This window comes from Halichoeres trimaculatus, unplaced genomic scaffold, assembly GCF_033239565.1.
Source record: "Halichoeres trimaculatus isolate MK-OKI-2021-1 unplaced genomic scaffold, fHalTri1.1 fHalTri1_scaffold_16, whole genome shotgun sequence".
NCBI classification, from domain to species: domain Eukaryota; kingdom Metazoa; phylum Chordata; class Actinopteri; order Labriformes; family Labridae; genus Halichoeres; species Halichoeres trimaculatus.
The window spans coordinates 25,670,010-25,697,585 of NW_027437194.1; the positions used below are offsets into that span (position 1 = coordinate 25,670,010).

At 39.3% G+C, this 27,576-nt stretch overlaps 1 protein-coding gene across 1 annotated transcript; it reads left to right on the top strand.

Moving 5' to 3' along the window:
- The first annotated feature begins 3,127 nt into the window (after window positions 1-3,127).
- Window positions 3,128-27,404, top strand: ntrk2b (neurotrophic tyrosine kinase, receptor, type 2b). The gene is made up of 18 exons (XM_074690313.1): window positions 3,128-3,930; window positions 5,528-5,602; window positions 5,684-5,755; window positions 5,840-5,908; window positions 5,988-6,139; window positions 6,310-6,446; window positions 9,596-9,728; window positions 10,530-10,838; window positions 10,930-10,947; window positions 11,082-11,090; window positions 12,327-12,361; window positions 12,489-12,588; window positions 13,726-13,914; window positions 14,974-15,104; window positions 15,214-15,386; window positions 16,773-17,013; window positions 19,745-19,903; window positions 21,280-27,404. Exons 1-18 carry the CDS (start codon window positions 3,728-3,730, stop codon window positions 21,463-21,465), a joined length of 2,391 nt encoding a protein of 796 aa, XP_074546414.1. The 5' UTR covers window positions 3,128-3,727; the 3' UTR covers window positions 21,466-27,404.
- The last annotated feature ends 172 nt before the right edge of the window (window positions 27,405-27,576 follow it).

Genomic DNA, 27,576 nt, shown 5'->3' on the forward strand with positions numbered 1-27,576 from the left:
AAACAGAGGCTGTGTCTCAAATCAGAATCTTCTGTCAGTGCACTTAGTATGAAGGACGTGATTTACTGACTTAACACATTTTTACAAGGTACTCTTCTTTCAGATTACACACTGCCACTTTGCACTCATTGGAAATGACAACCACTGATGGCCGATAAGTGTCAGAAGATTTGCAAAAGTCACAACACAACGGAAGTACAGCGAGTTGAAAGAGGTCTACTTCAGCAGGACAGTTATCCCAATGCACGCAGAAAAAAATGTGAAAGTAAGTAAAACATTGTTTTCTTTTTTTACTCAAGCTATGATTAACATAGCCATAACGCTAATGTTGTTGCATGACTGATTCTTAAAGCTAAATACCAGATGACACAGTAAATATTACAGAATGATAAGTACCACAAAGGATATCACAAGGTGGGACCCCTGCAAAGCTTTATTGATTATCATCATCACTGGACTGACAAAAGAAAAAGGAGGTCAGAGCAGAAGACAGCTAAACAGAAGAGTGATAAAGCACGAGCTAAAACACGGGTTAAACTGTTTGTGATAATGTTGATTCCAACCCACAGTCAGCAATTATTCTGCAGTGGTCTGTTCAAACTTAAAAGTCTATCAATAAAATGAAGAGTGAGGTTACGTTAGCTCTGATTGGTGAGGTTGGAGCTGGTAGATGATTACTGATCGGACATAACCAGGATTCACTAACATTACACGTTACAGACACATCTCAGAGCGCCTGGCTGTGAGGAACACAACAGCAAGTTTACAAAGTACTTTGTTTTCACATTTCAGACGATAAATAAGTACATTACCCTATCGCTTTGCATCTTGGGAAAAGTTGTCTTGAACAAAGAGGAGTTAAAAAGAACGTCTTCTCTCCAAAACAAATGCACGCACTTTCAAGGCTCAGGTCTTTGCCACAGTGGGTGATGGTGATCATGGGAAACGGAGTCTTTATCCCAGAAAAACACAAGTGATCCCAGCCAAAACTGTCACTGCAGTCAATAGATATTTGAGATATTTTTCTGTGTTTGTCATTTGAATGTGGCTAACATTACAATTTTAGTGAGACAAAATAAACAAATAAACAAATGAGTAGATAAATAAATAGATAAATAAATAAATTATTTCAGTTTTTGATGTGTCATTTGTTGCAAATTATTGCTAAAATTTCTACACCCTTACACAAAAATTTGATCATCAAGTTTTAATCATCCCTATGAGCAAGGCAAAAGAAGCTGTTAATTTTCAAAACAGAAAAAGTAATCTTTAAAATGAAACACAGCATCAATCTGCCAGCTTGGTTCCAAACACACCAGACTCAGATAAAATGAGAGCAGCCGAGCACTTTGTTGCTTCTCCGTGCTATAGGAGAGAGCAGGCTGAGGCTCAGCTGCTTCACTGCTTGTGAGGTTCGAGACAAGTCTGCCACCAGCTGGTTCAGAAGGAGGAAGGAGCAAAAGTGGATGAGAGTTGGATGATACAGAAGTGATACCAAAGTTTGAGGAGGAGGCTGTCGTGGTGAAGCACGCCAAACGTTTCTGCAGCTCCTCTGAAGCTGCTTTACCTTTTTTTTTCTGCAGTGCAAAGCAAAATTTAAGCTTGGTATATGTTTTCAATGCTTCAGGCAACAGGAAAGATAATTGATCAAATTCACTCACACTGCAAAACAAAATGAAATATAATCAATTTTTTATGTCTCAATTTAGTCCAAAAGAATTTAAAAACAAAAATGATGCTTAAAAATTGTTAGTCAAGATTCTTAAAATTTGAAAATTTCTTAAAGCAGGAAATAAAAAAAAGGTTCTGTACCTCATTGGTGCATTCTTTTTACTCTTCACAAGCAACTTAGGTGTATTTTTGTCTTTTAATACCTTGAAATGAGACATTTTCTGGACTTGTCAGGCGAATGTGGCTTATATTAAGTCCAATGAGACTTTTTGTTTTTATTTAAATGAGACATAACCTCTTTTGGTGTAATTTAATGTGTGCAGTGGGCTCAATGTGATTTCTCGAGATTGTAATATTTCCACATACTTTCATGAAACACAGATTATTTGCAAATTTATGCAAAAGGAGTAAAACTGCCTTTCATGCTACTACATTGACCTCACGGCTCAAATGAAAGCTAATGGCCACCTTTATGTCCAATTATTACTTGTGCACACACCCCCTTCTCCTCGTAGTGTTGTTATGCTCCCTCAGATATAGGCGAGGATCAAAATAAAGAGCTCTCCTCCCTCTCCCTATACTCTGAGGTTTCCATGGAGACAGATATAATTCAGTTCTTGATGTTTCTCATAAAAAAAGGAAAGAGAAGGGGAGAGAGGCCTGCGTACATATTTTCATCTGCAGCCATAGTGACACTTGACATTGTCAGCACTATTTGTAAAAAGCAATTCACCATAGTGACACTAACCATGCAGGCCGTGTCAGAGCTCCTCATCACTGCCTCCTCATTATGGGAGAAATTTAAGAACCTGTCCATAAATAGGATTTATCCCACCGGGGGCACCAAATGATCACTAGTGTTTGGTGCCGAGTTGAAACAGTGATAATGAAAACATTATTTGTTGCATTTGTTTCTCCAAATTTGTGTGCAAGTGTGCCAAAGTGAAATATTTTTGAAATCCTGTGCAGCTAACTGAACATTTACCAATAATAACTGTATGTTTTTTTAAGTAAAATGTTCTGTACTTTGTGTTAAAGCTGCTATAAAAACATGTTGAGTTGTTTCCAAGAAAGAAAAAACAAACAAACGTTTATTTTTCACGTCCTGCTCCCATATCCACTGATAATTAATTGGTGCCATCTATTTGAAGCTTGCAGATATAGTATAGGTAATTATTTTTCATCGATGCACCCCGTCTTGTGCGTCAACCGTACGTCACACTATAGGCCTAATGGCCAGCTGTACAACAACAGTGCTGGTGTGGATGAAAGAAAAGCGATTCTTTCATCCAAAGCATTCGACACATCGAGGTTTAACATGTGTGCCGTTGTTTTTCTCATCGTAAACTGAACATGTAACCCAGCTGGAGCCAAATAAGACTGCAGCTTGTGGTTGTTTAATAAGGATGTGTTGGCTGATTTTTCATAATTCTCTTTAAACACAACTTGTCGTGAAGACATCCCCCAGACTTAGTCCACTTTAAAACCCCGATCCGAGCGCTGTCTGTGTGGGGGGGACATGCGCTTGTCCTCGGCGTTAATCGATAGACGCATGCAGGTAGCCTTCCTCCCTACACACGCAGCAGCATCACCACGCATCCTTTACTCCACTGTGCGCTCCCTCTTATTTTCCTCCCCATCACCACTCTGAGGAGAGAAACCGCTCGTGGTGGTGGTGATGGTGGGCCTTTAGCTGTTTCCCCCCACATCTGTAAGAAGAGGTCATTTTTGTTTTTACAAGGCAGGGGCTTTTGTGGCCGAGGAAGAGGAGGGAGACAGCAGCAGCAGCAGCAGCAGCAGGACGGAGTACTTGACACCTTTGCTTCACGACATCGATATGCAGTAGTGTGATAGCAGCTCTGCGGAGACGGGAAGGCCAGTCCATGGCATCTTGATATTAAAACCGTGGGTTCTGCGCATTCCTCGCCGTCTTTTTTCCCTCCTCCTTCTGCGGATTAACTTGGCCAGATTTACATTCAGCGAGGGGAGGAAATCTGACCAATAATCCAATTCGAGCATTGAGATTCAGTTTTGGTGGGATTTCAGTGGACCTGCGATGGACTCCAGCGCGGGGGAATATGGCATGGCTCGTCTCGGATTGTTTTGGGTTTTTTTCACGGGGCTGATGTGGAGATTCAGCGATGCTTGCCCCGCATCCTGCACTTGCACCATCTCAAGGATTGTTTGTATTGATTCCGCGTCGGGGCTCGAGGATTTCCCCGAGCTCACGTTGGATGACATGGAAAACATCACGGAGATGTAAGTGTATGGAGAAAATGACAGCGTAGGAACTTATCGGGATGCAGTGGGGAGAGATCGTAGGTCGAAATAAGAGCAGTGGGCTGGGGATTATTTTAATAATACAGGGGAGGATTACATCTATACCATCATCAATAAAAGCTGGCCTGGTGTGATTCGCGCGTGCGAATCTATCACTGTCTCGTGCGCCGTGTGTCAAACACCAAAATGCGCGATTTTATTCTCATTTCAGGTTCGTCAGATCATGTAGCCTAGTATGAGCGCGCGCGTGTCTGTGTGTGTATGTGCCACTAACGACGACAGCGTGTGTGCGTGTGTTTGTGTGCGTAATGGTGGTGAGAGTGCGCGTCAGACTGATTTGGATTAGTCGGTGTTTCCTTTGCAAAAACAGCTCCAGAGGTGGAGTGGTGATGGAGTAAAAAATGTTGAGGCCGCGCGCAGCCTCCAAGGTGTTCAGCCTTCCTCCTCTTCCTCAGGGCGTCGGTGTTCAAAACATACAGAGACACTGTATGAAATAAAAATGACCACCACGCTGTTTATAGACACACACGAGAATCATCACAGCCGCGAATAGCTGCGTAGCCGTTTGTATTTGCGTCATTGTGTAGGCTTGTGTGTGTGTCGGTGTGTACCTGCTACAACCATGCACAAGTATATATACAACTGCACAGCACCCACAGGAGCAAAGGGGAGACTGGTGGGAGAGTTTGGTGAGGCAGACGGGCTGGAGCTGGGTGTCACAAACTCACCATGTCTGTAGTGAAAGTGTCGATAACATAGCAAACAGGATTAATTTGGAAATCAAAGAAGTGTTGAAGCAGGTTGGATGTGGCAGGGATTATTATTCACATCAACGAAGGACGATTTAAGTGTAGGCTAAATCTAAATACCTGTGTCCCATTTGCAATCCACAGGAATAAGTCCAGACACAGCACTGAGACTTTTCTCTTGGAGATGCTTTAGCCTAAAACATAATTTAGCTAAGTGTTGCTAAAGCTACAACCTAGCCCAAACGTTACAAACAACCTGATGTCGCTTTTAAAATTACTTGAACACACCAGAAAATAACTAAATCAAAGTTTATCCAAAGTTTTCAGTATTTTTCTCCAGAATTATTATTATTTAACATTCTCAAAAGTTTCCTAATATCTTTGCTTTTAACTTAAAAGCCCTTTATATTTTTTCAAACAAGGCTTTTAATTTATATTTTAAAAATTAAATAAGAGGAATTGATGACTTCTCATCATCTACCAAGATGGAAGATACTTTTTAACAACAAATGTTTCGGCAGTTGTTGAGTCATGAACCGAGAAACTTGAAAGTATATTTCAAAATCTTATAAAAGCTTGGGCAAGAAATTGATAAATATAAGAAATATGACAAACTACTGATGATATTTTTTATACTGTTGTGTTGGTTCACTATGTTTGGACAGAACTTTACATCATGTCTTCTTTTGTGTAATTTAGTTATTTGGTTATTTATGTAACTGATGCTCTTGTTTTATACCCTCAGAAAGTCAAATGTAAATTATGTAACTGTCTCAGTTTGAGCTCAACATTTTAACATGAATTTCTCTGTATTTTTTGTGTTACAGATACATTGCAAATCAAAACAGACTGTTTGGCATCACTGACAGCAGTCTGAGGCACTACATAAACCTCAGAAACCTGTAAGTATCATTCAGAACGTTAACATAATGATTAAAAAGCTCATCAACCAGCTAACACCCTGATGTTTTAATGTCCAACAGAACAGTGATGAATACGAGATTGTCGTCGATATCGTCAGACGCTTTTTTCAACAACACAAGACTTCAATATGTGTAAGCAGCATTTTAAAGCTCCTCTCCTGTAACTTTCTTCATCTTTTGAATGTGTTTTAATGTTCTTCCTGTTCCTTCTTTCAGAAATCTAAGAGATAACAACCTATCGACACTTTCATGGAGAACATTTCAGAACTTCAACGCATCATTACCGTAAGTTTCATCGTAAAACTCTAAGATTCTTCCATAACCAAAGAAAAGTCTCTCACGTGTTATATTCTGTGTGTTTTAGCCTCCTCCTGTCTGGAAACCCTCTGGACTGTGTTTGTGAGAACTTGTGGATCAAACTGCGGCTCCTGGAAGACATCGACGGTCCTGATCTGAGATGTACGGACGACCGAAGAGTGGAGCATGCCTTTGCGACGTTCACCCCTCCAGACTGTGGTAACGTGAAGCCACGTTATAATAAGCAGCACCGGATATCCGATATTAGGATATTGATTGATACTTGAAGATGGGAAGAAAAGAGAAGGAAACTAAAAGACAGGATCAAACAAATCAATGTTAAGTCCTGCTCGGGTGTTCAAGTTGTGCTGTTTTCTCGTGTTTCGCAGAGGCTCCCAGCGTAGAGGTCACCCCGAGGACCGTGACGGTGATGCAGGGGAGCAGAGTGGAAGCTGAGTGCAGTGCCTCGGGCTCGCCTCCTCCTGAGATCCTGTGGAACGTTGATATGCTCTCTACGCACTATGAAGTGAGCCAATCCAACACACATAGTCCTGTTTAAAACACGGCACAGGTCCATCAGTCTGGGTTACTGTGTTTTTACATCAGGGGAAATTGGACACTGATGGTCAAATCAGAAGTTCAGTCAAACAGGATGAGCTTAGTGAAGCTGTGGAGGTTGAAGGTCATTTTAAAGCTACAGATCCTTCAAAATTACTTGCATCATACCTTTAATTCAGGATGCATGTAACATGGTTTTGCCGAACAAGTTCAGGTTTGATTTTTTTGTTGTAATGCACATGGCCGTCCCAACTTTAAGACCTAAGTAAAAGAGACAAAAACAGAAAAAGCGCCCTCCATAAGTATACATAATGCTTCATCAAACATGTCAGACATAATATGAGATAAACCAAACAGGCAGAGAGAGGATGTGAACCACTGTTTATCATTGTCATTAGATCATAGTAATAATATTTGATTATATTGTTGTCTCTAAGATATCACACTCCTTACAAGCTTGCTAAAGATGCACATGTGCCCTCAGTGGATGTGACACATTTTCAGCAGTGTGCAGAGGATTGTGGTCCAGAATAGCCGACTACTGTAAAAAGCACGCTGGTTTTCACGCTGCATAAATCATCACATGTACACTGGCGTTTTGGATATATTTGTTAGACGTGCTGAAACATACAAATGCAGAACTCAAGAAAAGACACAGATACACCTCCAAGGGGATAGTGCAGTCACAATAACAAACTACATGTCTGTGTCAGAGTAACAAGCTAGCATGTGTGTAACATTGAAAAACATCTCTGTCATTGTTTCAGATGCTATGTCTTTGTTGCCTGGCTTTCTAAAGGTGATATGGTACATAGAGGTGTTGAATGACTTAAAGCTCCGGTTAGGAGTTATCTGTGTTGATTTTGGCGCCCCCTCTGGACAATAAGGCACCACTCATACCTCTGTTGATCTTTATTTGTGGAAGTTGTGTATTTCACAGTCAGAATTTTCTCTAACTGTGAACATTTGCTGTGGAAAATGTAAAAGAAAGGACATTTTTGTGGATGCTCTTGCCCATGTGGTCCTATCCTCTTATAGTGGTTTCAGGCATGAAATACTTTGGTATAGAAATAGTCCTGTAGCTATGGTCTTGTTTGCTTTTGTGGGTTGTTAAACGACATTGTAGGAACTTTAATATAGGATATGTTTGTTAACCAGGGCCTGAGCACCAAAACTGTATTGTAATTTGTCGTATTAATGTTATAATCATACTACTTTTGGGGCTTTAACATGCTCAGAAACTCATGAAAGTTTGTTATGTCTGTTGAGTCTGGCAAGAGTTGTGATTGTCAATCTCCTCAGGGTAGTTTCACCAAAAAAGGATGATGTTTTGTTCACATATCCTGGTCCCTGAAGCTTTAAAAAAAGTATCTTAATGTTGTGTTAAAATCACGATAGAAAGAGAGGTAGTTGGGGAAACCCTTTTTTGAGCCATTGCTAGTGATACTTCAAAAATAACCTCCTGTAAGGGGGCTTATCCAATCAGCTTCAAATCAGGTTTACAGCTTCTAGAGACCTGAACCTTGAAAACTATGAAATTATTTTTTATTTAATGAATGGGTGTGGCTCCAGCAAGCTCTCAAAGTTGATTTTTTTTCCATTAAAAAGGGATAGCATTTATCTCATCCATGCATGCCCCAACCTGACTCAAATACACCACACATAATGAGGGTAAAGGCCTAAACTCACTCATAAGGACATTTTTATTTTTCATATCACTGTCATAGCCTCCTCTGATGGCAACACAAAATGTCCTGGTGTTGCTCCAGGAGCAATATCTCCAAAAATGTAAAACAAAAATTAAAAAATCCTTGGTCATTTCAGTGAGCATGGTACTAGCTGATTTAGCCACGCCCCCAAAATACAAAAATTCAGGCTCAGCAGCGTCTTTAATCTACCAAGATGTGCATACTTTGGCTTGTGTGTCATGATCTTCAAAAAAGTCATTTGTACCTATATCGTAAAACCAGCAGGAAGTCAACATTTTAAACAGGAAACAAACAGGAAGTCGTTTTATTTAAAGGGTTTAACATACTTATGGAAACACCAAACGTGGTACACAGGATCCCAGTGGCAAAGTGTGACATTCTGCAAAGGTTTTACTGGCGGGCATAGATTTTTGGCTGGTTAGGCCACAACAAAAACCATGCCTGAATCTTTTTTTCCTATTACGAGGATGCCACAGTGGCAACAAAGTCAGCAGTTGCTCAGCACCACAACCTTAGTTACAACCTGAGGTGTACAAGAGTGTGAGAGCCTGCTCGATACTGCTTGAAGCTTTAGGTTTTATTTATTTTATTAATATTTTCACTGACTTATCACCTATTTATCAGAGGAGATCACCAATATTAAATAAAAAGAAACAAACTAAAAATTGTGCTTTACTTTCTTTCATAGCTAAAAACTGTTGAACGTCAGCGGGGTGTCACGTTACTTTCAAAAACAAACATTAAGTACCAATTTTATGCAAGCTTGTTTATATTGTAAGATCAGGAAGTAGATAAAAATGGGTGTCCCCATCCTTTTCCTAGCTGATATTAAGTGGTGTTGTGTTTCAGCGAGCAGTAAACACAGTATTTAAACTTCATTTCACTCACTTAAGTCAGCCGTACAGCACAGTGCTGCATTACTGTCAAAGTGTCAGCATTCAGATAACCTTAAAGCAAAGTTCACAAACTTGTAGTTGCACTCAGTCTGCAGACAAAACACATTTCAGGTTGTTGTGTGTTATATTAAGGATTAATGGTGCATCAATATGGTCTCTATCTTAATAATGCACCAGTTAAAGATGAGGCTTACTTTTTACATTGCTGAGTGGCTTTTAAATACCACAAAGGGATCAATAAAGCTCGATGTTGATCCATAAAAATGCATCATAAATGAATTATTGATTGAAGTTTGTTTTATTTCCTTGAGTCTGACAAGTTACAAAGTAAATGTAGCGGAGTTAAAGTGCAATAATTCCCCTGAGATGTTGTGGCGTCTAAGTTTGAAGAAGCTTACAAAGGTATTTCTGTGCAGTCAACATGATGTAGCGTGTAGCTAACTGAGCAGCGTCTCGCAGACGCTACACACAGACACACAGACTAATATTATGAATAATAATCTTGTTTACAGATCGAGCCGTCGGATATGGAGAGCAGGATCACTCTGTCAGACCTGTCTCCTAAGGATAATGGCAGGGTGATCATATGCAGCGCTGAGAACATGGTCGGTCAGATGGAGGCCACGCTGCAGCTCGATATTCTCTGTAAGGACTCTGATTTCTCTCTTTCTGTTCCTGAAAATGTTCAACAGCTAAAGAAAACATCTTATTTACATCTCTGAGTTTATTTCCTCTGATAATCGTTTATATGAAGTCGTCTTGGCTTCGTTTTTTTTTCTTCTGGAAGCACAAGGCTCCTCACTTTGTTTTCATTACTGTCTCTTGGCAAATCTTATTGACTCTCTGTGTTTTCTGTCTATAACTCTTCCTCCTGTGAAGCTCCTCATGCCTCACCTCAGTCTTCTGCTTGTTTACGGCCACATGTCTCCTCTACCGTGTTTCCTAATGTTTGGTGCTCAGTCTGTCCTCCCCATGATCCTCAGACTGCTTTTCCTCTCTAACCAGGGGCAAGTCCAGGGGTGGCTCCATTAAGATTCTTAATTTCATAAACTGTAATTGGCTGCCTGTGCAGTCAGAGGCGGGACTTAGAGGTCTGTTAGCTTGCTTTTGTGGCATTTTCATGTAGCAGGTTACCTTCGATTTGGAGGGAGATTTTCTTTTTCAGCCCTTAGAATGAATCAAGCTTTAATTCACGGTTACAATCTAACTTTTTGCGCCATTTTTTAATTTCAAAACCTATTTAAAAATGTGAAATCTGCATTATAACTTATTTTACATAAGTGTTTGAAGTAGACCTTATGTTACGGAGATTGTTGGAGGCCACCACAGTGAGAAAGAAAGTCTGGACATGCCCCTGCTCCCTGTAACCTCTCCCGCTGCCTCTCTTTGGTGTTGACTTCCTGTCATCCCGTTATTACTCTTCCTTTATTGTTGCCTCCATGTCAGTTGCCCCCACCATCCAGCAGCTGCTGGCGCCCGAGCGAGACCACAACTGGTGCATCCCCTTCAGTGTGACGGGAAACCCCAAACCCGACCTGCAGTGGTACCACAAGAGCGAGGTCCTCCAGGAGCAGGACTTCATCCACACTCTGATCCACGAATCCACTGAGAGCGAGTACCACGGCTGCCTGCAGCTGGTCAACCCCACGCACATCCACAACGGTGTGTACAGGCTGGTCGCCAAGAACAAGTACGGCCGGGATGAGAAGAAGGTGTCTGCGCAGTTCATCGACCCGCCTGACATTGGCCACACAGGTGTCAACACGCCGTCCTTTGACATGCTTATTTTTCTCTCACACTAATGTTTAAGAATGTTCTCATACCTGTTTCTTTTTCTTTGATACAGAGGACCATTTCTACTACTGTAAGTTCACACTCAGCTTATTTAACCAACCTTTGATCTGAGTATTAGTGTGACACTAACTGTATCCAATGTGTGGTTTACTTACCCTCTGTTTCTTCTTCTATGGCCTCTGAATGCTTTCTGCTTCCCCTCAGACCCCACTGGTAGGTTTTCAGAACTTCTTCTAAATACAAAATATCAAGGTGAAAAAAGTGTTGGATACCAAATCAAATGTTATATACAGGGCACATCAACAAAATATTTGCCTTCCTTTGTGTGCAGGCATTACTTATTTGGTCTTTTAGCTCAATAAGATAAAACTGAAATGTCTGTATAGACTCCTGTACAACCTACATCAGCATAGAGATGCCCATGCATTTGATAACAGAAGCCACATTTAGCTCCATTCAGTCAGTTAAGCTAACGTTCTTTAAACTATTAGTTTAAATAGTGTTTGTCTGTCTGAAATGATACTAAGACTCACTTTGTGTTATGGTTGCCCCCCTTCATTGCACAGTTATTGAAAAACACGTGACACTGCCCGCTTGGAAGACAAAACATGCGCCAAAGTACCCTTCTTTTCCTGTCTTTTGCATTAGCTTTAGCATTTCAGAGCGATTAGTATTATGGAGTTAAGAGTGACCTTGCTAACTGGTGACCTTCAGCTGAATGTGCCAGTGATTGTCAAGACCACAACAGCTCAAAACTAAAGACATTTTAAAGAGGTGCACTCAGCTGAAAGTCACCATTTAACAAGGTCACGTTTTGCACTAAAACACCAGCGACATCTGTGGCTGTGAGCTAATCAAGATGATCCTGTATCCAGCCTCACTTAACCAGACTAGACTCAAAATAAATACTATTAACTGCTGAAATTTCAAAGTTCAGTATTAACTTTGTGTAGTTGATGAAAAAGTTTGTTTGGAGCCAGGGCTATAACCAAACACAATATTTTGGACTCATTATGGAGAATAAAACAAAGGTGAAAGTTTAAAGGAACAGAAACAAATTTCATGTTTGTGGTAAAACGACTGTATAATTTAACTATTTACAATTCAAATTAACAATCCTAAAATAAAAATCATTATTAAACTGATTTTTATTTGGAGCAGTGCTCTGTCTGGACATAATTTTGGGGCTTATCCAGTGGTCCATGTGCTCATCTTTGGTTTGGGAGGATTTCTGGTTTATGGACACAAGTTTATGCCTTTACAGTCAATAAATGTCCACAGATGACCACTTTACACTGCAATTTTCCTGTTCCGAAATGTGCACACTGCATCGTATAACTGATGATTATACTGACTTCACATAGTTGCATTTCATTTCATACAACCACAACTTGAGGTGGATTATGTTTGTTTTCATGGGCTGGGATAAAGTATTTGGATTTCTTTCAGACTCATCGCTCCCTCCTTTGGATGACAGCGTTGCAGTAAGTGATCTTTAACTGGGTTCCTGACTTTTTGGCTGATGATTCTGTAAAAAAAATATTAAATCCCAAAAGATTAAGCATATTTTAGTTTGAATGTTCCAAAAAAGCTTTTTTTCTTTTCTTCCAGGTGTACGTTGTGGTTGGGATCGCAGGTGTTGCTTTGACCGGGTGCATTCTGATGGTGATCATCCTGAAATATGGAAGAAACTCCAAGTTTGGAATCAAAGGTGAGATTATTGTTGGTCATGAACAGTAAAAAAAAGCAAGACCTACTTGATTTCTTGCTTAGCTTATCTCTTAGCCTAGCATATCCTGGTTTAGCCTAGCTTAGCATACTTTGATTACCACACTTGCAGCCAATTTTACTCTTTAGATGTAACTAGGTCCTTGTTTTTGGCCTCACTGCTTCTCTGGGCATGTCTGATGTGTTCAGGGACCATCCACAAAGTGCAACACTTGCAAAAGATGAAAAAAAAAAAAAAAATCAATAATTTTACTCTGGTAAGGTGGAAGGTCAGAATCCATTTATGTGTTAATACTGTTTCATGAAACAACAATTAGCTTCTAAAGTATGCTTCATAAAAATCATTTTTGGTGCAAACTCCTCACCTGAGTTTTGACATTTTCTATGAAAGTACTTTTTTATTTTTACTAAAGAAAATAGTTCAGCTCTACTTAAAACTCCTGCGAGGAACTTTAAGTGTGTTTAAATTTTAGTGCCCCCCGGTGGACCAGAAGGTAGCAGCTGATCTTGAGGATGATAATTTGAACAACAAAGTCCACTGTAACACCCTTTTTTTTTTTTTCATTTTAAGAATAAATGCCTTTGAAAATACCCCTAACGCTGAGATCTTTTGGCTGACCACTTCCTGTGACACCTACCCTACAGCAGCAGTTTCAGACTTAAAAACCAACCATAAAGAAATAAGCAATCTTCTTTTTGATGGCCTTGTTTGTTTTTGTGGGTCAGAATGAGGCACTAGTTTTCATTTTAGTCCCTTTCCACTACCAGCCAAAAACTCCTTATAGGAGCTTTAATAAAATGTCATTAAAGTCAGATTATAGTTGCTCTGTCTACGTAAAGGACATTATTTTTCGACCTAGATTTTATGTTTGTTTATTTGAATACTTTTTGATGAAGAAATCATAGCTGATGGGTGGAAAAGGGTTTTTATTTAGCTTTATCAGGAGCGTGACATTAATCAAAACTCTGATGTTCATCTGTATCACAGAAGTTTCTTATAGAAGTGTAAAAGCTGGATTTAAAAATCCTCCTCACTTCCTCCTCTCCTTCTTCTCCTTCTTCTCCTCCTGGCCTCTTCCCATGTTGTCGCCCGTCTTCCCTCTCCTCTGCTGCTCCCCAGGCTCCTCCTCAGTCATCAGTAATGACGATGACTCCGCCAGCCCTCTTCATCACGTCTCCAATGGCAACAACACCCCGTCGTCCTCTGAGATGGGTCCAGACGCGGTGATCATCGGGATGACAAAGATTCCTGTCATCGAGAACCCGCAGTACTTCCGTAACTCGGGCAGCATGCTGAAATCCGACACGTGTGAGTTACCGCCTGGCTCCACAAACGGCATGTAACCTGGACCTTTTCTGATAAATCCATGCAGGGGTCACCGCTGGACGCCATCTTTACTGTCAGCATCCTTCCTGCACCGTGATGGTCACTCTGTGGAGAACATCAAATCCACAGATGATAGTCAACTTAATGTTTTTCGTCATACATGTGCCGTCTGCTGTTAAAAAATGTTCAGTCAGAGCTTTTACAACAGTCACTTTTATCTGACAAACAAAAAATGAAAACGTTTCATAATTCCAACCTCTAGAATAAGTGACTTTGCCGCCTTTTTCACACCTGTAAATTGCTTAATTCACGTTTGGGTTACTTTAATGATGAAAACATTCAATTGATGACATTCACAGTAACTATATTTAAAATATTCTTAAAGAGGGGTATTGTGCTTTTTTTCATTTTTCCGTTAAGTACGGTCATTACTCTGTCCCTGTGGTGCCCTCGTAGAAGCTTAACGTGATCTAGAAAAAATGTATATATTTATTTTCATCTCACTGGTGGTTTAACAATTCTTATTTCAGCTTCTGTCTGAGACACTTTGCTTAAGCTGCCGTCTCTTTAAGACTTCTCTACCCTCTTCCCTCTGATTGGCCAAACCTCTGGAGGCCTCTTAAGGGCAGACCTTGGTGATGTAACATAAAAATATTAGGAGATCCTTATGTGATGAACTTGTCATTTCAGCAAGTCTGTAAATGATCTTGAAATGATCTTGAAATGATCATTATTTTTTAGATCTTATGCGATTTTTGGGGGGACTGGAGCATTTTGATTAGTTTACTGACAGATTCAGGGATTTCTACAACATATGACTATGTAGCAGTTTGAAAATCTGCACAGATTTAATCTGAACACCCAGAATTCTTACTTTACATCCATGTTTTAAATATAGGACAGCAGAGTACCCCCTCTTTAAATTCTGGCTCTAAAAATACAAACACTCCCTTTAAAAACTGTTTAATTTCAGAAACACTGATATCTGTTTCAAATGTGCTAAAAATGATTTGAGGTTGATTTTTATATTTTTTATCACAGTTGTCCAGCACATCAAAAGACACAACATCATCCTGAAGCGTGAGCTGGGGGAGGGAGCCTTTGGGAAGGTGTTTCTGGCCGAGTGCTACAACCTGGTCCCAGACCAGGAGAAGCTCCATGTGGCAGTCAAGGTACACACTCAGATAATCTTTGCTCCTTCCATTTGGTGCTGACTTAATGTACTCTCTTCTAAAGAATGTAGGTCCCTGTGGTTAAACCGTCTTTCTGTCTTTGTGTCAGACTCTTAAAGAGGCAAACGAGAGCGGGCGGGCAGACTTCTACAGAGAGGCTGAGCTCCTCACAAACCTGCAGCACGAACACATCGTTACGTTTTATGGCGTGTGTGTGGAGAGCGACCCGCTCATCATGGTGTTTGAATACATGAAACATGGAGATCTAAACAAGTTCCTCAGGTAGGGTCAGTTTGTGGATTTTGAAAATGCTGTCACATGTTCAGTAAATGGTTTCATATGTCAGGGACGTTAAGTATAAACTTCTGGCTCCAGGTCTGAACTCTTGGCTCCTTAAGAGCCAGGCTGCAGCCTTAGATCCTCAGTCGGACCCTCCTGATTGTTCTAAAGTTGAAGTTTGAAGCTAAAAAGATGGCTGACCTTCTTCCAGTGGGGCCACTTGATTTTGGTTCAACCTCCCTGAGGGAATAAGTTGTACAGACCTAATTACATCTTTTAAATTGTATGAGTGAAATAAATGTGTGAGGTATTGTAGCATGTATACTTAGTGATGATTTTTTCTTTATAAATTTTACACAGAAAATAAGCTAAGGCCATGGAGTTTCAGGTTGAAAACATTTTATCTTGTTACATTTTTCTTTGCATAACATTGTAAAATAGGTCAATTTGACCTGAACACCTCACAAGGGTTAGGTGATATTGTCTTCTTATCACTTTTTTTTTCCTATTTTCATTATGTCATTGCACATTTTAAAGTTTACTTTTTTTTTTTTACCTCTCTATTTATACAATTTCTCAATTAAAATACTTATGTTTTTATTAATGCAATTTAATTTTAAATAATTTTAATGAAATACTTTTTTGTATTTGTGTACCCACTGCTTATTTGCCTTTAAATGCTTTTGTCTGCTTCAATTGTTTATCTTATTTTATTGCGATCACTTCTTCATCATCTTAATGTGGGAATATTGAACTTTTTTAGACTCTACTCTTTCCCCTTATAAGATTTGCAGCTTAAAAATATACATATTTTTCTGTTACTGGTGTTTTAGGAAGCCCCTTTTTCGCCTCTGTCCGAAAAGCTTTGTTTTAGCTATTGTCTCTTTAAGGCTCCTTGCTTCACAAACCCCCTTCCCTTTGATTGGCCAGCTCTCAGGAGGCCTGTTGGGGGCAGGGCTGTGGTCTGACCTTGTTTTTTAAGGAACTAAGGTTTATTTTTTAGGGATTTCTACAATGTATGAGTATGTAAAGGTTCTTAAATCTGCAAGTTTATTCTAAACATCCAGCGTTGTTACTTCAGATCCATGAAAGCAGAATAGCCCCTCTTTAAGCATATCAAACTTCAAAAGTTGTTCTTGTTTTTAGGACACTGTTTTGGTTGACTACTGATTAAGATTGCTAATAATTTAAAAAGTAGTGTAAAATTATCCCTGATCTACTTTCTGGTAAATTTTTACTTATTTTACTTTAAATCTGTAAATTTTCTGTGTCACAGAAAAATAACAGATATTATTTTTGCCATGCTCTGTTGTCATGTTGGAGGTATTTCCACACTTTCCCAGTGTTTCATTGGTCGACTGAAGCTGTTATTTACCGCTCCTGGTGCAGGTCCCACGGTCCTGATGCAGTACTAATGGCAGACGGTCAACACAGCATCCTGGTAGAGCTCACCCAGTCCCAGATGCTGCACATTGCCCAACAGATCGCTGCTGGCATGGTCTACCTGGCCTCCCAGCATTTCGTCCACAGAGACCTGGCAACCAGGAACTGCCTGGTCGGAGAAAACCTGCTGGTGAAGATAGGAGACTTTGGCATGTCCAGAGACGTCTACAGCACAGACTACTACAGAGTGAGTCCTGATTATTTCTCACCTCGACGCGCCCCCAGTCTCTGATATGCACAGAAATATGGAAATGCAGCCACATACACACAGTCTCAAATATGTAATTAGAATTTCATTCCAGTTTTGGCTTGAAATAACTGTGTAACTGCAGTTTTCACCAGAGGTATTTTATCTATTTTTAATACCATTTAAATGCAAATTCTACAATCTGCATAAAAATTACTGTTTCTATGAACCAACGGTGCAAAAACGACGGCCGTATTTCGTTTTCCCTGGGCTCAGAGTTGCTACAATAGTTCCCTTCACATGAGCAGAATCATATCAAACTGAGAGCTTCAGTTTGAGTTTAATTAACTGTCATTTAAAACCTGTTTTCCTCCCATATTTTGAGCCCAAGCTTGTATCCTACAGCGCCCTCTGCTGCCCAAAGTGGAGCCAGAAAACGACATACATAAAGATTGTCTCTGAGATGCATGTGGCTGCATCAGATAAGATCCGGATGAAGAGAGGGCCTGTCAGCGACTCATCATATTAAAGAGAAAGAAAGAGCATGAACGCAGCACACGATGTGAGGCTTTCTCTGCTGCTGCTGCGAATCAAAGAGGGTCGTAAGATAAAATAAATCAGATCAACCAGGAAATTTTCAGAAATCTCTCCAAGAAGGATACATGTTTCTGATATTTAGCCTAAAAAGAGGAGTGTAGTTGATCTGCTAGTTGGAAAATGTGAATTTTGTAGTTTTTCAACAATTGCAAAAGTAAAAAAAACCTGCCTGTTAAATTTCTAGAAATAAGAACAATGTCTTCATTGTCAAAGAAAGACTATATTTATAATAAGGATGAGATACTGTGCTGGTCCCTGAAAGTCTGTTCAAAAACCTGCTCCTTTGTGTGAGCCTCTCTCAGAAAATGATATTTGGTCCAAAACCCGACACTGGCTCAAATATCGCACCTTTCCCAATAATTGAATGATGCTGTAAGTGAGTTCATGTCGGGGAGGTGAGGACTGCGAGAGGCTGGAAGTACAGTAATGGTGATTGGATAAAAGCGTTGACTGGAAGAGGGGGAAATGTGTTTAGGAGATGTTAAATAACTTATGGAAGAAGACAGGAAGACTGTGATTGGATAAAAGGTTAGGAGAGGATAACGTGGCTGTTTCAGGAATTACTGAGTGACCTAATCTAACTTCTCAGTTACCAATTCAGGACACACCCACAGCTAAAAGTCATATTTACTGTAACTAGGCTTTGCATTGGACAGTTGTGTTCTCTTATATAAATACACACAGATGACTTCATCTTACCCTTCATACTTATTATGGTTATGGGAGCTTTGACCCCCTGATGCATTAATTATGAAAGCCTGTGTCAAGATTTTTTCTTGAAGTATTTTTTTTTTTCTGATATTTTCATAAAGTTACAGACATGTCCACTCGCACCTGAGCATTCAGCAAAAAAACAGTATGCAGTTCCAGCACACAAACCAATGCATTAGGGGGGAAATGACTTTTAAATAGCAGTTGACTGCAGTTACCAGTATGAACCAAAGGGTAAAGAAGCAAAAAGAAAAAAATCTTTGTGAATGATGCAACACTCTAGTTTAGAACTGTACTGCTGCAACTACTTATAGATAACGCATGAGGAAGTTGTTTGCTTGCTAGTTTTACTTTAAATGTAGCAAATATGTACAGTATTACATATGTATGTATGTATGTCAGAATTTTACAAAAAAAGATTAGGGAAAAAAAAGATCTCTAGAATTAAGTTGCCAGTAATCAAGGAAAAAGTTGTAATATTAGGAGAATCAAGTCATCTATTACACAAGTTGTCTGTCTTTTATTTTGAAGGACACATCAGAAGAGCAGCCCACAGTTGCTCAAACGTAAATGAGGAATGTGGAGCATGTTATAAAATTATAAAATGATAAAAAAATATATATATATTTAAAAGATAAACACTTTTAGCTCATCAGCACCCTGTTCACAAAAGTATCAGGACTCTGAGTCCATTGTTTACAAACTGAGTCTGTTAAGAAGACAGGAAGCTAACAGGCAGCATGAACTGGTCAATTTAGCTTCATAATATAATCCACACTGCTCATTTCAGAGCAGGACGTTGGATGATGTGTACATAACCTCTTAGATGATATCTGAGACTTCACATAGGTTAAACGTACAGCCAGTAATAACCCCTTTCTCTTTGTATTATGGCTTTTTATAACTTTATTCTTTTAACTTTACAAGTTAATCTCACATAATGACAACTTTACTCTCATACCATTACAACTGTAGTTTATGACTATATTCTCCTATGGTTATAATTTTATATCACGACTAGAAAAACAAAGTAGTATAAATTGGATTTCTACAAACTTAAACTTTTTTAACACACATTCATGACTTTATCTCCTAACATTATAACTTTGTATTTGTTGCATTAGGACTCTTTGTCTTGTAAAATTATGATTTTTAAGGAAAAGGTTTAGTTTTTGTACTTAACATTATTCTCCCTCAAAGAAACTTGATAAGCAGATTTTTTTAGGCTTTACCAGAATTTTATTTATTTTTTTTTTTCATATCTTGAACTTAGACATTTGTCTTGATTTGTCAGGTGAATGTGGCTCATACTAAGCCTAAAATTACAACTTTTACCAAAAGTGAAAACATAAACAGGCACTCTAAACTTAGCTCCTGTGCTGTTGGTTAATCACACCTACTCACCTTCCTCCTCTCTCTGCAGGTGGGCGGTCACACGATGCTGCCGATCCGCTGGATGCCCCCAGAGAGCATCATGTACCGGCGGTTCACCACGGAGAGTGACGTGTGGAGCCTTGGCGTGGTGCTGTGGGAGATTTTCACCTATGGAAAGCAGCCGTGGTACCAGCTCTCCAACAACGAGGTCAGTGTCTCACACATGCTGTGGTTTGGAAACTGGAGCTCTTAATACAGAGAAGTATTAACCAGACAGTCACACAGAAAGCTTCCCAAATCAAATTAGAGTCAGACAGATTCAACTGCATTAAGAGTGAAAGGCGACTTATCACAAAATAAAAACAAAACAACTGATATAGTGTTTTTGCTCATGTTCTTGGGTGAAATAGGTTTACTCGACCTCTGTCTGATCACACACACTCTGATGCTCTGTTCACATTCCAAAAACTTAAATCTAAGAAAGTGTTTGACTTATTTAAGCAAAAACTGTCTGACTCAATGAGCCACATTCACCTGACAGGTTCTAAAAATATCTGTTCACGATTTTAGAAAAAAAAAAAAAGATACCTGAATTGCTTAAAAAACAGTCTTCAAGTGGGGTTAGAAAAGTTTTGCTTCTCAATTTTCATGTAATAAGAATTTCTTAATAAGAAACTAAACTCTTTTAAAGATACTCTTTTTAGTTTTGCTTTTATTTTTTATTTATTATCCTATTTATTTTTAAGTATTTTTTTTTCTTTGACAGTATAATGGGCAATATTTTAAATCCTTTATCCTTTGTGGTTTTAATTGTTTTTAATCTTTTAATGTTTCTGATTTTACAGATGTTTTTTTTTCCTTTCTTTGGTGGTAGTTCTTACCTTTTTACATATTTCTATATTTTTCCTTACATTTCTCTTTTACTTCTCCCCTTCTGTTTATGATGTAAAGCACTTTGTAACTCTGTTAAGAAAAGTGCTTTATAAATAAAGTTTATTATTATACTTTTTATTGTTATTATAAACAATGACATTTTTCTATCTCAATAAGGAGATATATTTTCACTCTTTATTAACATTTTTGTCTGTAATATCTTAAAACAAGACATTTTTCTGGACCTGTCAGGTTTATGTGGCTCATTTTAAGTTGAATATAATATTTTTACTTGTAATAAGACAAAAACACTTACTTGGATTTTTTTTTTTTTTTGCCGGGTAATGCCCGTTTTCCTCAGTGCTTTTCTTTTACTGCTCAGAAAAGGGTAGAAATGAGAGGGACTTTTTTTCTTGCAAGGCTTGATTAGATTTTTTTTTTTAATGGACACCAGACGATGCAGAATGGTGCCATGTAATTCAAAATGATGTATTTCATATTTTAAAAAGCAGATAAAAAAATCAAAACCAGCCAAAATGTCACACTGGACTAGGATCCAGTCTATGAGTAGCTCTATCAGCTACTTTTGGGGCTAAGGGCTGATTTAAAGACCTACTCCAAATGTAATCATGTTTGTGACTGAATAATCTTTGCTTATAACTGATCCTTTTTAACATCCTATTCCTGACTAACTGTATTTTCCCCCTGCAGGTGATTGAGTGTATCACGCAGGGCCGGGTGCTGCAGCGACCCCGTACCTGTCCTAAGGAGGTGTATGATCTGATGCTGGGCTGCTGGCAGAGGGAGCCCTACATGAGGCTCAACATCAAAGAGATCCACAGCATGCTGCAGAGCCTCGCCAAGGCCTCGCCCGTCTACCTGGACATACTGGGCTGAGGCGCTCCTGTTCCTGTATGTACTCTGTGTGCAGGTGTGTGTGTGTGTGTGTGTGTGTGTGTGAGCGGCAGAATGAGATATTTGAGGGGGAGAGAAGGAAACGAGAAGCTGTGTGAGTGCCTGTTTGTGTGTGTGTGTGTGTGTGTACAGAGCCTGGCTGTAAATGTTCCTGTAAATGCTATCGTCTGTGTCCCCATCATATCGAGAGAAGCCTTAAACTTTCAGTGATTCTGTTTTGCTTTTTGATTTCCTTGAGTTGGTTTGCAGACGTCAGCGGGGCATGTTTCATGAAAGGAAACCAAAACGCATACAAGACTCTACGATGCTATCCAAACAATCAACAGTCTGTCACGGTGAAAATAGACGTAAGAATAAATGAATCCTGATAATCAGACACATTAACACCTGGGTCATTCTGTCTACAGTCACAGTTTAATCCATCACTCTCCTGTTTTCTGTATTTGGAAATGAAAAAAGGGAAAATAACGTGTCTCCATAACGGACTTTATATGGACACAACTTTGTAGATAGAGCTTTCTCGTCTTTCAGCACAGAGTAAAATAATCTGCAGGAGGATTTTCATTAAGAAGCTTTTTCTTTTTTTTGTATTTCACAGAATATTTTCATATTTGTAAAATTTATAAGTGTTGACTTTGTTTTCATACCAAGCCTTTGATTTGAATCAGTGGATTTTGAGCTTGTTTGATTTATAAACGTACATGTATGTTATTATACAGGTACAGTTGCACTCAGAATTATTCAGCCCCCAGTGAAAATGAGGTTTAAAGCAACATTTACAAACTTTCAGCTGTTTGCAATGAATAAATGAAACAAGATCAATTTAAATACCTTGACAAATACCAATACCTTTGGGTTTGTAACCAGCTTCTTCCAATCCCACCACGCCGGGACTTCTTCTGAAACTGAGCTCTGATGGACTCTGGATCATCCTCCTGATTGTTGGTCCAGCAACACCCATTCTTAAGCCTCCTCTTAGAAAGTGTGACTTCATCTCCTTGGATTTCCTGATGTTTAATTGAATCCATCCAGAGGAAGTAAAGCAGCCCCAGAGCATCACTGAGACACCGCCATGCTTCAGTGTAGGTAGTGGTCTTTTTTGGGGTTGTTCATACGACAACAGTTTTAGGATGTAACACAAAAGTGTTGTTGTGTCTCGGCCTATTGTTTACAGAGAAACAGCATTTAAGCCAACCTAAAACAGTGACTTTTGAAAATGGCCTCCAGAGAGGAATTCTTCTGAAATGCTGAATCCACTGCTGATGTGTGAACAGCAAGCTAGTGTTTTCAGTGGAAATTGAGACGTCACGCTCCACTTTATCCATGCAACATTGCACTTTTATCGTGGCAACATTAAATTCAATGCGCAAACTGGACAACAGCTAACTAGACCTCTTGCGGGCTATATATAGGAACGAGTAGTGGTAATGTGGGATGTGTCTCCACAGCACTGCAAAAACTGACATCTTATCAAGTGTTTTTGTCTTATTTTAAGTAAAAATTGTCTTGTTATACTCAATTTGAGTGAAAAAATCAGATCTGAATTGCATGTAACAAGTAAAAAAATCTGCCTATGGAATTGGAGTTTTTGACTAGTTACAAGAAATTAAGACCTCATTTTTGTCTGTAGATAACTTGAAACATGACATTTTTCTTGACTGGTCAGGGAAATGTGGCTCACATCGAGTCTAAAAAGACATTTACTGCTGATAATAAGCCAAAAACACTTGATAAGATTTCATTTTTTCAAGCGAGTTATATCGCCATCTACAGGCCTGATATGCATACTACAGCATTTTCAGTCTAACATTTCTGTGAAAACGCAGTCTTTGTTTCACGGATCCCACAGAGTGCTGCTCCATGGACATAGAGTCTGTGATGTCACATGTATATTCTAGGACAGAGTTTTGAAGGCAATCATCGACAGGGGCCATATCAGAAAATGTTATGATGAGGTAAAGAGGTCAGTCAGGTCAACTATGCCCTTAAATGGGCAAAAACACATGAGTTTAATAATTAAGAAAATAATGTGTCCCCCAATAGAGAAATGAGATATTCAGATTGTTTTTTTTTAACTGGTGTGTATATGGTTTCTGCAGCCAGCCTCTTGTGGACACTTTAAGAACTGCAACTTCAAATTTTAGGCTGGAGGTTGCTGCTTGACTGACTGAGTTCTGGCTTATTCATGTGGTTTTTGTGGGACGGTAACTCAGGAGTTCGACCTTGGAGACCTTTGGCATTCAGCATGCACCTCACTGTGCAATGTAACACAAAGCCGGCTGCCGTCAAGTTTTGCTGCTGGTCTTTTGCAGTCACTTGAGGGTTTTTGACCACCTCCACGCTCTGTAATCTGGTGGCAGCAGTTGAAGTCTCACTTTTTCTGCTGTGTCCACATCGTGTAGCCACTGTTCTTTAACTTTAAACAAAGCAAACTGTATCTCTAGGAACATGTGCTGCTTCGGTACCTTGCTGTTTTTGCCGGGCAATGATCTTTTCTTTTAACTTAAAACCTGATTTGCTAATTTGTCCTCTTATGAGCAAAGGCAGAGTGATTGTTTTGTTGAAATTGGAGAGAAAATCGCAAATGATGGTCATGTTGAGCTTTTCAAATTGTTCCTGTTTGATTTGTTTCTTGCAATCAGCTGAAAGTTTGTAGATTTTGCTCACTAACCTGATTTGCAATGGGAGTTGAATAATTTGTTTAAGCTGTATTTTTAAACTATTGTTAGAGTTCCATATAGATTATATAAAGCCTGTGTCTTATATAAGAAACTTAGTCTGTTCTAATGTGAAATCAATGTTGAGGATGTAAAACACAAGGGCAAACATACATTTGATGCTGTTTTCTGATTTCTTTGATTTAAACTTAAAACCTAACATTGGCCGTGTTTAAACATTTTTTTCACTTTTCTTTATTTGATGTATCTAAAGCACAGAGAACGAAGACTCAGTATTGTGAAGCTGTGCCTAATCCCCAAAAAACAACCCGAAAAAAAGATGAGCACAGTTTGTTGTTATTTTTCATCCACCAGCAATGCCATGTAGAGGATCTTTGTTGTTTCCATGTGGCCCATATCTGTAAGTAATGTGATCTTGGTGACGTAGAGATAAACTTATGGGGTGTCATCTTCATTTTTTTCTCCCAAGTCTGAGAGAGATGGATGGGCATTTAAATGTTTGAAGCAGGGGACAGAGCTGTGGTTATTTTTTATTATTGTTATTTTCAGCACATTTATTTTGTATGTTGAGTTTTTTTCTTCTTTTTTGACATTGCAGGAGTGAACTTTGTGGGTCTAATCTTTAATTCTGCATAGTGGGTGTGGAAACAGCGCTAAACGGATTAATTAAGAGTCCGATAGCCCCTAAAGAGTCCGGGGGTGCTTTCATGTTGGAGCCGCCCCACTCAGCCAGGCGGTGACTCAAACAGCGCCCCTCCTTTGGGGATCTATGAAGCACATTTAAAAAAGCTGGATGCTCTGAGTTCATGTTCCAAATCATCTTTGAAAGTTCTGTTACTTTGAAAAATTAGAGATGAATAACTTTGAGCAAAGTGTGATAACAAACGTGTGTTATTAAGAGGGGGTCCAAATTTTCAGCGTGGCTGTGTTATGGTTTACATTCGGAGTAGTCATGACCATGACTGTGCAACTGAAAATAGCTAGCAATCTGTTGTAGTTTAAAAATTCTAACTTGAGTAACAAATATGTCTGCAAAGCCTATTAGCAGTGGGATTTCCTGACTGCCATCACAAACAATCAACCTATCCTCTGTTTAACCTTCAATCATTTTAAAAGTTGTTTCCTTCTCGTTCTGCAGAATTCGGCCACATTGAAGCGCTTATGTTGCAGACAAAAAGACAGCACAGAGAGGCAAGTTGAGGCTGGTTTTTGTAACTTCTGGCTATCATAGTATTACTGAAGAGCCCATATCTTGTTTCTACAAGCATATGAATACCATGTAGTTACCCCATAGGGTTACATTAGATGCTTTTCAACCAGGACTTCCAGGAACTATTTCAGGAACTACATGGTTCTTGTGGCCAATTGTTGTCTGTGTTTTTACTGAGACCTGAGAATGATGCAAATCAGGCCACTGATGTATGGAAAGAAAAAAGAAAAGTAATTGCCCTATACCACCAGACCAGTAGAGGGCAGTAAAACAACAACAAAGGCTATCTGGAAAACGTGAAACAACAGATGGCGAAATCAGGCAATCATAGTGTGCCGCACCACAATTAGCCTGTTAGCATTGGGAACATAAACTTGAAAGGAAATGAGAGCTAGAAGCGAAGCGATGATTGGTTGATCTCAGCTGACCAAAGCATGAGGACGGAAGAGATATTTCAACTTGGAGATGAATCACGACTTTCTCAAACAGCTTTAGATGGTTATTAAAAACTGACCTGATGAGAAGATTTTGTGCTTTAACAGGTGAAATAAAAACACTGTGGCTGCTCTACCAATCAAAAAACATTCAGCTTGCAGGCTCCGCCCTCCTAAAGTTCCTGGACCTAGTAGCTCATCTAAGAGGGATGTTTTAACAAGTATTTTAGTTACCTCAGAACTAAATTTAGACCCTAGTCCCAGTAGTTGAAAAACACATAGGTACTCCAAAGGTTCCTAGTTCCTTGGGAAAGTTCCTGCAGTTGAAACGCACCTATTGTTGCAAATGCAGTTATCGTTTATCCTTTGGCTCATTTCTGAAATGTTCTGAACCCACAACTGATTAACAAAACTGAACGTATAAATAAAAAAAATCATCTGGCCCAGGAATCCAAGGCGAGAAACTCCCTTCAACTCCCAAAATGCACAACCGTAGTGGCTGTAAGCACTGACCCCTCTCCACCTCGGCCTCACCTGCACTTAAAAACAAACACACCCCCTTTCTATGCCGGCCATGACCGAAGCTTGTCCCTTCAAACAGCCCTGTATGTTTTCTTACTGTCAGTTCTGTATAATAGCCGTGTGACTGCTGTACATAACCTGCCGTCCATCCTGTACAGTTCTGATCTTTGTCTTTATCAATAGTAGGCTATGTTCAATGGTATAATCTGTTTAAGCAGATATCATGTCCAAACTGTGTGACATCTATTGAAGATAATGTGTTATGGGCCACTGGCAATACATACTATATGTAAATACGATTTAATTTGTGCTACATTGTATAATTTTTTTGTGCTCGTTCATAATACCAGTGAGAATACAATCTCTTTTTTTGCGACTTTGGATTTGCGAAGGACTTTATTTGAACGATGTCAAAAGGAAAAAAAATGATCTCCTCTTTCTTCTCCACTGTGATGGGGAGATTTACACGGAGGCTGTGTGCGATGCTGACTGTCCGCAGGAGGATCATAGACTCTGGATCGGATTCAAAACATCACGATCCCTCCGAGCCGACAGGAGGAGGTCAAAGGTCGCGTCTTGACCGACTCCACCACCACTCAACCTCTGACTGACTGTAGCCTACTTCGATCCTCTTTCAGATGAATAACTGTGACTTTGCATCATGAATAGTATATTATTTTGAATGTAATCTAGCAGGGTCGGGACCTTTTTTGAATGTAATCTACCCGGAGGGGAGGGCGGGTCGAGGATTTTTTTGTAAATATGTGGTTAAAGAAAAAAAGACTACAGTTTTCATTCCTGTGCAGATAACAGATTTTACTTACTGTGGGAATAAAAAGACAGAGTGTGCGTGTGTGTGCGTGTGTGTTTGCACATACCTCTGTATGCAAGAGTGTGTCTGTGTGTGTGCGTGTGTGAGTGAGTGTGTGCTCTCCTGGCAGATTTAATCCTGCTTTAATCAGCCAGTTCTATCAGTCAATTCAATGCTTTGTGCATCATGTGAGTAGCTTATCCACAATTAATGGAAATGTTCCTTGTGATACTGTGCATTTAATAAAGGTGGTATGTCTTACAATACGCTCTGAGCCTGCTCCAGTCTTTGGAAGTCTTAGACTTTGACAGACTTTATTGTTCTGTATGCAGCAACTGTATATGGGATGACATTTTGTTTGCATAGGCTTTGTTTTTATTTTTTTACAGTATGCAGATATGGTGCAAAAGCACAGCAAAAAATGCAGGTAATGGTAAA